General features: G+C 41.9%; 1 protein-coding gene across 1 annotated transcript in view; it reads left to right on the forward strand.

Annotated features, from left to right (window-relative positions):
- PLEKHM3 (pleckstrin homology domain containing M3) overlaps positions 1 to 12,664 on the forward strand; it is a 176,115-nt gene that overhangs the window by 83,856 nt on the left and 79,595 nt on the right. Inside the window, exon 5 of the mRNA XM_003784992.2 lies at positions 2,060 to 2,253. Within this exon, the coding sequence (XP_003785040.1) occupies positions 2,060 to 2,253 (194 nt within the window). The remainder of the gene's footprint in view (positions 1 to 2,059; positions 2,254 to 12,664) is intronic.

Below are 12,664 nucleotides of genomic sequence, written 5' to 3' on the forward strand. Positions count from 1 at the left end.
CCCTAAGTAACTTTTAAAAAACATTTTCTTTTTTAAAAATACTTCCTAATTGTATCTGAGTTTGAAAGCAGAATCCTCATCAGTGGGGATACAGTGCTCTATTTTGCAAAAATAGCATTTCATGCCAAATTTTAGTTCTCTCAAAAATTCCCTTACTGGTGTTAGTGGTGGGTTCTCAAAAACTAGAGCATGTGCTCAGCCTTGCTGCCAAAAATGGCTCTTTGTGGCAGGGATTTGTTCCCATGCTCAGGCAGCAGCAGTCACTGTGCGCTCCATGAGCTTTACACCCCTTAGTAACTTGGGAAGGCAGTGCCTTCCCTGGTGCTGAAACTAGTTCTGTTTTTGTTTCTTGTAATTTCAGTTTATGAATACTGATGTCTGTAGCTGTCCCATTTGTCTCACTGCTTTGACTGTCTCGGTAAAAGATTTTTTTTTTCCTTTTGGGCTTAAGTGCCACCTGAAGAGAGAAGCCTTTTAAGGCCTGGGAGACTGGGCAGTGCCCTTTGTCCCTCTGTTCACCTACTAAAAGGTAGCATTGTTAACCTAATTCAGCAGGGCCCTGACTCCATATAAACACTACTCAATAGAGCCAGAAAGACTAATTGAATTGTACAATACATCATTTTTTCGCAACAGTTTCAAGTGGATGGTACTTCATCTCCCTGAACACCATCAGTTTTTTCCTCATTTTAAGATATTTAAATATAGCAAATATTTAAACATCATAAATAAAATATTTAAACCCAATTCTGTCTTTTCCCACTTAACTGTGAGCTACCTAAGGCAGGGCTCTGCCTGTTTTATCCTCCTCTGACTGCATAAAGCCTACTACAGTAGCAGACATGCTCCTTTGTCTATACTCCTGGAAAATAGGAGTGAGGATTGTTTATTTAGTCCTATCACTTTTGAATAACTGTTATTTCCAATCTTATTAAATATTGAAGGTTTTGGCTAAAACAGGTGCCTCTTTGTGACCTGGGTTTGCAGACTGCAGGCTTCTCGAAGTCTGTAACTCTAACTCTGCCAGAAGCCACAGGATCATACAATGTAACAGCTACCTCAAAATTAATTGTTTATAAGGAAAAAAAAGACTTGTTTTTTTAATGATGTAATTTTGCATTGCTATAAGGAACATAAACTTTAGTATGAACTTTACTAAGTTAGGAAAATGATACTATTGAATTTCATATATATGTATAAGAAATTTGTATTTTTAATCAACACACAATAGCTATACATCTAATTATCCCATGTCCATATTGAGGGGGTTTTCTGTTTGTGTCTGCTGGTTACACTCTCCTCTGCCCCACCGTTGTCCACCAAGTGAATTTGTATTTATCTTCTAAACCCAGATCCAGTATCACTTGCTTGGCCTTTCCTGGCTCCTAGCCCTCTGCTGACCATAAAGTTGATTTCTTCCTCCCTTAAAGCTACAAGCAGGCCTCATCCATAACTCTTTTACAGCAGATGACAAGTTACATGCCAGAAGTTACACGCAGTTTTTGGTTTGTTTGTTTATTTCAGAGATAAGGCCTCATTCTGTTGCCCGGGCGCTGCCCGGGCTGAAGTGATCTCCTTGGCTCAAGTGATCCTTCTGCCTCAGCCTTCCAAGTAGCTGAAACTATAGGTGTGCACCACCATACCCAGTTAATTTTTAAAAAAACATTTTTTGTAGAGACAGGGGTCTCACTGTGTTGCCCACACTAGTCTTAAACTCCTGGCCTAACACAGTCCTTCCGCAGTACAGAGAGGCCCTGTGTACCTTTCACCCAGTTTCCTTCATCGGTGACATCTTAGTAACTACAGTACAATGTACATATTTTAAGAACCGCAGGAAATGGACATTGACATAACAAGTCAATATAAGTCTGTGTCATTAGCTGAGTTTCTAAATATAAGAGAAGGAAGCCAAAATTCATGTTTCATTCAACTATGGGCTTTTCATATGGCTTTGTTCAGAAATTAATGTTACTCTGATATTGAGCTATGCATCCGACTTTGAGCAGCTGTGGAAAGCTGGGTGATTCGGCAGAACTGACTGACGAAGCTTGTCTTGTAGGTGTCTAAGCAGGCCAAAGAGTTTCTGGAGTACGTGTACGAGGAGCCCCTGATCGACATCCAGCAGGAGAACCCCATGCTGTACCAGCACGCCGAGCCCCTGGCTGCCGTGGTGCGGCTGCGGCAGCGGCTGAAATCGCTCCGAGCCTATTTATTCAGCTGCCGGGCCGCGGTGGCCGAGGATCTGCGCCGCAGGTAAGAGTCATAAAAGTCAGACGGCTCCAGTTTGTTTTTCTTTCCTGCCCTGGGAGGGTGGTTAGATGATCTCCAACGGCCTTTCCAACCCTGACCTCCTCTGATTCTGCCATTCTCCCTGTGCCTTCCCACCGCTGGCCTCTCCCTGGGCTCCTGTTAGACTTTTTCCCACAAGGTCTTCTATTTGATTGGGCGGAGCCAAATGAAAATAAGGTCTCAGTGTATCTAAAGGCTTCGAACTGTCAAGTGAGTGCCCAGGAAGGGGAAGATTTCTCTTGCCAACGTGTTAATTTAAGATAATAATCACGAGAGTGTCTTCATTGGTTACTTATGCAGTGTTTTATACTTTTGCCAATTTTAACTTCTGTTTATTATCAGGAAAAATAAGCAGGTTTGAAATATTTCATAACTAAAAAACATTTCCAAGGAGAAGTAGGTAGGTGGTTATTCAGATCTTACATTCCATACGAAAAAGAAACACCCAAACTCGTAAATGATGTCGGCAGTAGAGCTGGGATTAAAATAGGCCCAGGATTGTACCTTTTCGTTTTACTGTCGGTGCCGTCTGCTTTCTGATAGCTTAGCGAGCTCAGAGTTCATGGAACACACAAGTCCAAACCAGACTCAGACCTTCAAAATAAAATCAAAGTTAAAATGTACTTGCTCTCATAAAATTCCTCCGTTTACAGTTAGGGTTTATGGGCATTTAAAGTCTTACCATTGGCATATACGAACTAGCTTATACTTGAAATGATTGTTGATGGTGTTCCTAAGTCCCTAAAAATACCTTTTTATTTTTTTCATAGAAATGACCAGCAGCATACATTAGTCATGTTAAATGTTTTCGGAGGTAAGCTTACCTGCATAAGAACCTTTGGAAAGTATTAAAGTGGTGGAGTTTGCAAATTGATATCCAATTAGATCCAAAGACACTAATGCAACTCCAGGCATCTGAAGAAGACATTTTTAAAAGAACCAAATGTGGATAGTGAGGGATACATAATTATCTAGACAGGCTCTCATAAAATAATAATGAAAAGGCCGCAGCACTTGTGGTTCAAAGGAGTAGGGCGCCAGCCCCATATGCCGGAGGTGGCAGGTTCAAATCCAGCCCCAGCCAAAAACTACAAAAAAAAAAAAAAAAGTAATAATAAAATAATGAAAAGGCAGCTGCCATAAAGTAAAATACTTCTCAGTGGTAGTCATTCTACCACCAGAAAGTGGTTAGGATTTATTCTTATACATTTTTGGTAGATTATAATTTTAAAAGATCAGGACCTTCATTGGAAGACAATAGAATTATATGTCTCAAACAAGTTTACCAACTAAACTAGATATAGGTTTTTGGTGTTCAAAGTATGTTCATTCCATTATTTTCAGTACCTTTTGGCTTTGCTCAAAGCTTGTTTTTCTTGTGCCTGTAATTTTAGATGATTTTAATATCTACACATGGGAATCATGTCAGATACCTTTGTGGTATGATGTTTTGCTTTGGGTAAAATATGCCAAATCAGGGCACATATTTAGAAATTAAATATGAGGTCTTCTTCTCATATGGATGACTAAGAATCCCTCCTCTACTCCAGCAGTCTGGTGGTTTACCACCATGTACTGCGCCTTATGGCCAGACCACCAGGAAAAATAAGGAAGTTCTACAAAGAAGATACTCCCAAAGCCACGAGATGAAGCCAGTAGTCTTTTTGCTTCCTTTCATTTTTCTTTCCTGAACTTATGCATGGCCATTATATAATGCAATGGTTGGCACAGGTAGGTGTTCAATTAAGAACTGAATGCATAGATCGAGAAATGGAAGGAGGGCGGGCGGGATGTATGTTAGTTGTCACTTTAGACCACTGAGTAACAGCTAACTGCCCAATTGGGAGGAGGCGTCATCTTCAAATTCTTCTTCTTAATTTCCTAATTGTAACTTAGCATAGTGTCTCATCCATTTAAAGCTGTCAAAAATAGTTGTTGAATAAAGAAACGAATGAAAGAGCAAATCAAATCAGTCAAAAAAAATGTAGTCTATTCTGTTGCTGAGAGAGCTCTCAGAGTTTTCCTTTTCACTTCCAATGCACCACCTTCTTCAGAATCTCTGGACTATGGCAACGTCCTTTTAACTAGTCTGCCTAACATTAGTTTCTTCCGTCTCTGGTCTAACTTTTGCACTAGACAGATTATTAAAGGACAAGTATGGAATTCAAGATCTGTCCAAATCTAGCCCGGTATATTGTTCTACTCTCTCAAATGTCCTGCAATTCAGACAAAAATTATTAACTCTTCCCTCAGTGTATTCTGTTGTGAGTGTTAAATGAGTCTGTGTAACTGAAGTATTTAAAATAGTGCTTATACATAGGAAGTACTCGTAAATGCTAGTATTGTTATTAATATTGCTTTCTTATCCTAGACTCTTCTTATATCTTGCTTTAAGTCTTTTTAATATAATACTTGACTTAAAAGTCAACCCCTGATGTCCTTTCTGCTAGAATTAATCCCCTTTTCCTGCTACTGTGTCAGGAGAAGAGTGAGCAAGGGGGAATGGGTAGCAAAGCCAGCCGGCCTGAGGCTGCAGTTCCTAAGTATACAATGCATACTTATCTGTGTAGTTGTTTCATAAATTAGGTAGAGAAGAGACGCCTTGAGAGCAAACAGTGTAACATTGGTTCCTACAGAAACTTAAAGGAGGCACATTGATTTCTTTTTAAATTTTGTTATTTTAAATTTTCTATACTTATAGACTTATTAAGACAATATTTTAGATGACTAGTTCTCTCCAACGTGGGTGACGAAAGGAATGCCAACGATAAGCAGTACTCTTACAACTCTGGGGGGGTTACAGGTAAAAGGGGCGCTGGTCTTCTTGTATTATTTTAAATCTTTTTGATTTATTTTGAAATGTAACAATTTAGTGAAATAATCTCTAAGATATTCTGGGGGTGTCCATACCCCCTGGAGCCAGATGACTTACTATCAACTTTCCCTTCTTCAGTGTTGATGAAAATAACCATAAATGGCTCGGCGCCTATAGCTCAACCGGCTAAGGCGCCAGCCACATACACCTAAGGTGGTGGGTTCGAATCCAGCCCGGACCCGCCAAACAACAATGACGGCTGCAACCAAAAAATAGCCGGGCGTTGTGGTGAGCGCCTGTGGTCCCAGCTACTTGGGAGGTGGAGACAGGAGACTCGCTAGAGCCCAGGAGTTGGAGGTTGCTGTGAGCTGTAATGCCAGGACACTCTGCCCAGGGGGACAGCTTGAGGCTCTGTCTCAAAAAAAAAAAAAGAAAATAACCATAAATGCAAAGCAGAACCGTTGTTCACCTATTATGTTAAAATTCCTGTTACTTTTATATGGAATCTGACTTCTTAAAAACAAAATTAGCCAACAATACCGTTAGAGGTGATAAGTTTCTCCAAAATCAATATTTAAGGTTCCTTTTGTTCTGCCTGAGGATATAGCATCTAGAATGGGTGCAGTTTAAGCTATGGGGGACCGTGCTGGGCACAACTAATCTCACGTATCCCGGAGAGAAATCACAAGAGGGAGGAGTTGGTGGGTAGTAGGGGAGCAACAACAACAATAACAACAACAACAAAAATGCAGGAGAATTCAGTTCTTATCTAGTCCTGAAGGCATTCTCTCCCTGCCTGGTTTCACCTCTGTATAAGAATGGCCATTAATCTCCAGCACTAGGCCCAGCATGCTGAAGGCCTGTCAGCACCGTATAAACAGAATAAAGCAAACTGTTAATATCGCTGTCCTGAGAAGACTGAAAACGGACTGATTAATCATATTGGCACTCCACCGCCAGGGAGCCGGCTTTGGCTGTCGCCTTATTAGGGAAGTCGCAGTTGGCTTTTAGGCCTTTCATTATGATGACCGTCCGGTTTTCATCCTCACTGTTTTTGTTATTGTTGTTAAATGAACGCCTTGTTCTTGAACCCATACCGCAAATCTTGACTGGCAGGGGTGATTAGTTTGGAAAAAGTCAGTGTCCTCCCTGAAGCCTAAAATGTTTACAGTGCTGACAATTCACTGTTTCTGAAGACTCCCAGATGGTGGCCCTGCTGAATGAGTTCAAGGCCTAGTTAACTTTTCATGAGATGGATTGTTTACAGTGCCCACACATGAACGTGCATGAAGAACTCCATGGAAAATCTTGGCACACATCTGGCTCAGCAGCCATCAGGGTAGTCTTTGGGAGGGCTTTCAGAAAAGCTGGAAAGGTCCTCAGCCCTCTCTGTGTCCTGTGAACTACAGGAACAGTAGGATGTATGTAGAGCAGAGGTCACAGGCAGACTCCTTAAGGCCACATTTGGCTAGCAGACGTGTTTTATTTGGCCTTATAGGGGTGGTCCCCACCGGGTTTTGAAATTGTGAAATATCTGCCAACGTTTAAATCATCAGGAGTTTTCATACACCCAGAAAATGAAGCTTTTGGGTTTCTCTTTCTCATTGTGAGTACACTGGCTTCCCTCTTTCTTGTGTAGTAGTGGTGACCCGCTGTCAGTGCCCAGCTTTCTACCACGTCATAGCTGCTGCTGCTGCTCCTATTTCTGTCCTTAAACCTAATGTCACTTGGGATTTGACACACTGCTGCCCTGTCTTTCTTACTCCCAGCCCATTTGATTTATTGATGGTGGTGCCGGGACCTATAAGCATTTGAGTTTTCCCCCAGATATTTGTAATTCAGTATTAAGAACAGGGTTTGCTGATGTCTCACATACCAGATCCATAACTCTTATTTCAGTTGGGAATTCATCCCAAAAGGTGGCAAAAATCTTAGATTTAGTTATCTTAAAAGGCAACCAATAGCTTATAGGACTAGAAAAATAACACCAGGTCCACTTTGAAGTTCTGAAAAAGACAGGTTGTGTTATCCCAGAGCTTGGGCTAGTCCATTACAACCTGCCTCACAGGCAGAGGTGGGGAGTGACCCAAGGGATTATTACCTGCAGCAACGCCCTGAGGTGATTCCTGGTCACCACACCACTAAAGATTAGACCTGGGTTTCCAGATCCCTGTGGGGCTAACTGAGGTGCAAATGGAGGCAGTTTACTGTAACCCCTGAGGTTAGACTGCCTCAGCTCCAGCTCACTTCTATCTCGGATAGCTTTCAGAGCCAGTTTTCTCACCTAGAAAAGGGAATAATGATAATACCACCTCACAGGGAAAGTCTGAACGTTAACAAAGTTAATGCCTGGAGAGACTGCGTGCTCAGTAAATGTTAGCTGCCATGCCTTTTCTCCTGAGCAGACCGGAGTTCAGGAGGAGCCGCGAAGTGTGCATGTGGGAGGAGGAAAGAGAAGGGTGAGCCTCCAAGCAGCCAGGAGTACAAGCACCCTTTGCCCCAGATGTCTGTGCAGAGTGTGCAGCATTAGGAATTACAAGATGGGGACTCTGGTCCACCTGTGATGACTCAGCAGGGTCCTTTGGAGACTGTGCCCCTTAATCCCTCAGCATATTTAGTTAACATCTCACTCTCTAGTTTTCTTTACCTGCCTATCACTTAAAAACAAACAAACAGAAACCTTCTCTTGCTTGTACTACCTCGTAAGTGCACGTCTTTAGGCCTTCCTTGTACTGCCCAGATTCTCGGAGCTGTCTGTTTTCTCTTGGCCCACTCACTCAATTTACTTGCACCTTGCTCACACCATGACTTCCTCAGGCCCATGTTTCTTTGACCTCCTGGGCACTGGTGGTCACCCCCTCTCACGGGCCTCTCCTCTCTTTGCCTTTCTTTGCACTTCATCCCATCCGGGTCTCCCCCTTCTCTCCATGTGGGGAGACGTGTGGGCCTCCACATCTTCCTCCAGTTCCCTAATACTTGGGATGCTCAGCATTTCAGCTATCTCTCTGGGTGTTCCCTTAGGTCTTCCTTCATAAATGCCCCATCTCAGGACATTTTATTGTCAACTTCAGAGAGAAAGTTGTGGTCCCTCAGCCAAAGGACGATGATGAGAAGGTAGCATTGCAGTGAACAGCTGTTGTCCTGACTCTTTCTTGAGGAGATCACCCACTGGCTTGTTATCTCCAGCTGCCTACTGAACATCTCCACTGGAGTGTCGAATTGAGGTCGTTGTTTTTCCTCTATGGTCAGGTCTATTTCAGTTAATCATGGCATCATTCTCTTAGTTTCCCCTAGGTTGAGCTTTGACATTGTCTAAAACCTTCACTTTAAGGTTCCCTAAGAGCTAGTCACATCCTTCCTTTACTTCTTATTCCCACTGCCACCCCAGTCTCTATCACTTTATTTCCATAATTTCTTATCTGGGTATCCTCCCTCCTATAGCTCCCCTCCTCAGTCCCTTAAAGCAGCGGTTCTCAACCGTGGGTCGAGACCCACAAGAATTGTATTAAAGTGCCATAGCATTAGAAAGGTTGAAAACACTGCCCTAAAGGATAAAGAAACACCCTTGAGTGGGTGTTCCAGGAACTCTGTCATCCAACCCTGACCTACATGCACAACTGTATCTTCCTCCTGGTCCCTGCATGCACCATGCTACCAACCAACATCTTCTACTGTGTTTCTGTACAACACAGCCACCCCATCACCCCACCCCAGCCAAAGTGACATACTCATTTCCTTGACTCCCCAGCTGCCCCCTAGTCCTCCCTCCTTAACTAGGCTAGTCTTATTTTAAGGCCAACTTAAGTGCTGCCTCCTCTTACCTGTTCAAGGGATGATCTTTTCTCTGATCTCTTCCACTGTGATCATCTAGACCACTCCTTTGGCACCTACGTGGTTGAATGCTCTTTGTCTCCTTATATCCTTTCTTGATGGCAAAATTGGAAGACTCTTAATGGCTAAAATTATCCTATTTTCCCTTGAAACCTAAAATAGAAAATAACACATGGTAGCCATGCAACAAAAATTTGTTAATAATGATAATTATGTCATCTCAAATTTGTAGAATAGCTTTATGTAAAGATAAATATGATTTTACCACATAACAAAAAATATTTGTACTCATGAATTTTTTTGAAATAAATAAAAGGAAAGAAAAAAGCAAAAAAGGAGATAAATATGATTCTATCAATTTCAAAGTACTTTCTTATAAATATATTATTTGTTCTTTACAGCAGCCTTTTAGATAGGTAGGGCAGATGATATGTGGGAGAGAAAAGAAATATCTGAGAAATACAAGTCAAAGTCATAATGAGATATCATCTCACCCCACTTAGAATGGCTATTATCAAAAAGACCAAAAAAAAAAAAAAAAACCCAAAAACCCAAATGCTAGTGAGGATGTGGAGAAAAGGGAACACCCATACATTGTTGGTGGGAATGTGAACTAGGATAACCACAGTGGAAAACAATATGGTTCTTCCTCAAAAAAAATCAAAATAAAAGTACCGTAAGATCCAGTAATCTCACTACTTGGTAAGGTGTCAAATGGAAGTCATTGAAAGGGAAATCAGTATGTCCAAGAGATAATTGCAGCACTATTCACAGTAGCAAAGATGGACTCAATGTGAGTGTCCATCAGCAGATGAATGGGTAAAGACAATGTCATATTTTTATGCAATGGAATAATATTTGGCCATAAAAAAGAATGAAATCCTGTCATTCACAAAAACATGGATGAGGCTGGAGGACATGATGGTACATGAAATAGCCAGGCTATTGCATGTTCTCACTTTTATATGGGAGCTGAGAAGTGGATCTCATAGAAGAAAAGAATAATATTACTAGAGGAAGGACAGGTGGAACAGGGATAGGGAGAGGTAGTTAACAAACAGAAAAATACAGCTAGAGGCCCAGCACAGTGGCTCACACCTGTAATCCTAACACTCTGGGAGGCCAAGACAGGAGGATTGCATGAGCTCAGGCATTGGAGACCAGCCTAAGCAAGAGTGAGATCCTGTCCCTGTTAAATATAGAAAAATTATCCAGGCATTACGGCAGGCACCTTTAGTCTTAGCCACTCAGAGGCTGAGGCAGGAGCATTCCTTGAGTCTGGGACTTTAAGGTTGCTGTGAGCTAGACATGAAGCCGTGGCACTCTACCCAGGGTGACAGAGCAAGATTCTGTATCAAAAAGAAAAAAGGCTAGAAAGGAGGAGAAATCTCTAGAAAGTTCTAAAGTGCTGTAGGATGACTTTAGTTAGCAATAACTTATTGTATATTTTCAAATAGCTGAAGAGCAGATTTTTAACATTTTTAACATTCACAACCCAAGGAAATTATAAATGGAGGTGATAGATATGCTAATTACCCTGATTTGATTATTACGCATTGTATGTATGTATTGAAATACCACACTGTACCCCATAAATATATATAATTATTATGTGTCAATTAAAAATAAAAAAGAAAGAAGAGAAAGAACTGTGACTGTGAGATGCAAGATGACTTGCCCAAGGTGACAAAGCCGGTTAGCAGCAGAGGCTGCCCCAGAACCAGGTTTTCTGATGTTGAGATCACTGCTGCTTCCTGGAACATTTGCACTGGTGATTTAAGAGGATCCATTTTTAATTCTCATGAAGCTTTGGTTGAGGTCATCTAGGAGACTGTGAAGGAAGGCACACAGTGGTGTCCCTTGAGTGGGGAGGCAGGATTGCTGACCTGGGCACTCCAGGCTCATTGCTGAGCTCAATCAGCCATGGGAACCAGGCAGGTCAAATGCTACAGCGCCAGCATTTGCCAGACCTGTCCATGTCTCAGACCTGCAAACTTAAGAATGTGGAGAGCCCTGTAGCATTGCCTTGTATTTATCTTTAGCCCAAACAGAAATAAAAACAAACATCACATTACCATCTGTTTCTCACCATCATTTCATATAAGAACATAGAAACACTAAAACAAAGATTGCCTCAGAAATCAGTTTCAGAAATCAAGCAACTTTAAAATCATGTAGATTAAAAAAAAAACATTCTAGTATTTTTTTTTCTCATTTTACCTTGGACTACTGAAAATATCACCAAACTGATAACAGCTGTTTGGTCCTTTTTTTCAGAAACCCTAACATAAGTATATTTTCTCTTCTGAGTGCTGACATGAAATGTGGTCTGGGGATATTTATGTAGATGCTTCAGTATTTCCCATTCTCTGTGATCAAAAGTGCGACTTGGGGCTTAGAGTACCTGATAAATCCAGTGTTCCTATTACAATATAAATTTAACACTAGTGTCTCTGCAATACTAGTTGGAGGCAATAGGCAATATTAAGCCTATTTTCTTGGTTGTGTAGAGTCAGTCCTACTGTTTGTCAGGCTTAGTCCATTCTGAAGCAATTTAATGGCTTGACTTGAGAGTCTCAAGAAAATACCAAAACCTCCTTATCCTAAAATTTGCCATCTTTATTAACACTATTTATTCTGGTGAGTACCAGAATTTCATATAAGAAAATGTGTGTGTGCATGTGTGTGTGCATGTGTGTGTGTCAGACTCTCTTTGCTGCTTCTTCCTTCCAGGAAACTTTAGCAGACTGCTCAGCTCTTAAAGACCAGTCCCCCAAAATGTCACTTGATTTACCAAGACTCTCTTCCCACTCCTTTCCTTGGGAGCCCAGAAAAAAACAGTCTTCAAGTTCACTGGAGTCCAAAGATTGACATGTCCTTTGAACATCTTATAACACCCCTGACTTAATACGTTCACAACTGGCTGCCCCTGCTACCCTGGCCGCCACTCCTATCGCAAACTGCTCGTCCTGCGTTCTTTCCCATCTGGCACAGCAGCATCTCTATTCATCCAGTTATTCAGGCCAAACACCTTTCTGATATTTGCCATATGCAATCCATCAGCAGACCCTGTCTGCTTCAGCTTCAACATATATCCACTGGTCACCACTTTCACTGCTACTGCTGGGGCAAAAGCCGCCACCACCTGGATTATTGCAGTAACTGAGCTCCTGTTCCACCTTTGGCCTCCTTCTGTCTCTTCTGAAGATTATAGCTAGAGTTAATGTATAAATGAGATGATGTCACTCCTGTCCCAAACTATCTAATAGCTTCACCTCTCACTCCAAGTCAACGCCAGTCTCAGCCCCAGCTATCTCCCTGCCTCATCTGCCATGACTTTCCCCCATTCTCTCTGTTCCCAGGCATCCTGGCCTTTTTGTTGGTCCTTGGACACACCAAGCAGGCTCCTTCCTGAGTTTCCATATTTGCTGTCCCTTTCCCCAGATAACTTCAGAGCTTGCTTCCTAACCTCCTTTAGGTCTGTGTGCAACTGTTGTTTTAATGAAGCATCTTGGGCCACTGTATTTGAAATTGCAGCTAGCGCCCACCTGCCTCCCCACCAGCACACACACCTCCTGTCCTCTCTGTGCTGCTTCCCATGTTTCATGGTATTTTGTTTTTTCTGTCTCCCTCTTTTAGGCCATCACGTGTGAATATGGTGGTTGTGCTTTGCTCAACCCATGCAACCATATGCAATGGTTCTGCTCTCCCTACTAGATGTAAGAGCAA

The sequence above is a fragment of the Otolemur garnettii genome, unplaced genomic scaffold, assembly GCF_000181295.1.
Source record: "Otolemur garnettii isolate 467f Iridium unplaced genomic scaffold, OtoGar3 scaffold00013, whole genome shotgun sequence".
Lineage (NCBI taxonomy): Eukaryota > Metazoa > Chordata > Mammalia > Primates > Galagidae > Otolemur > Otolemur garnettii.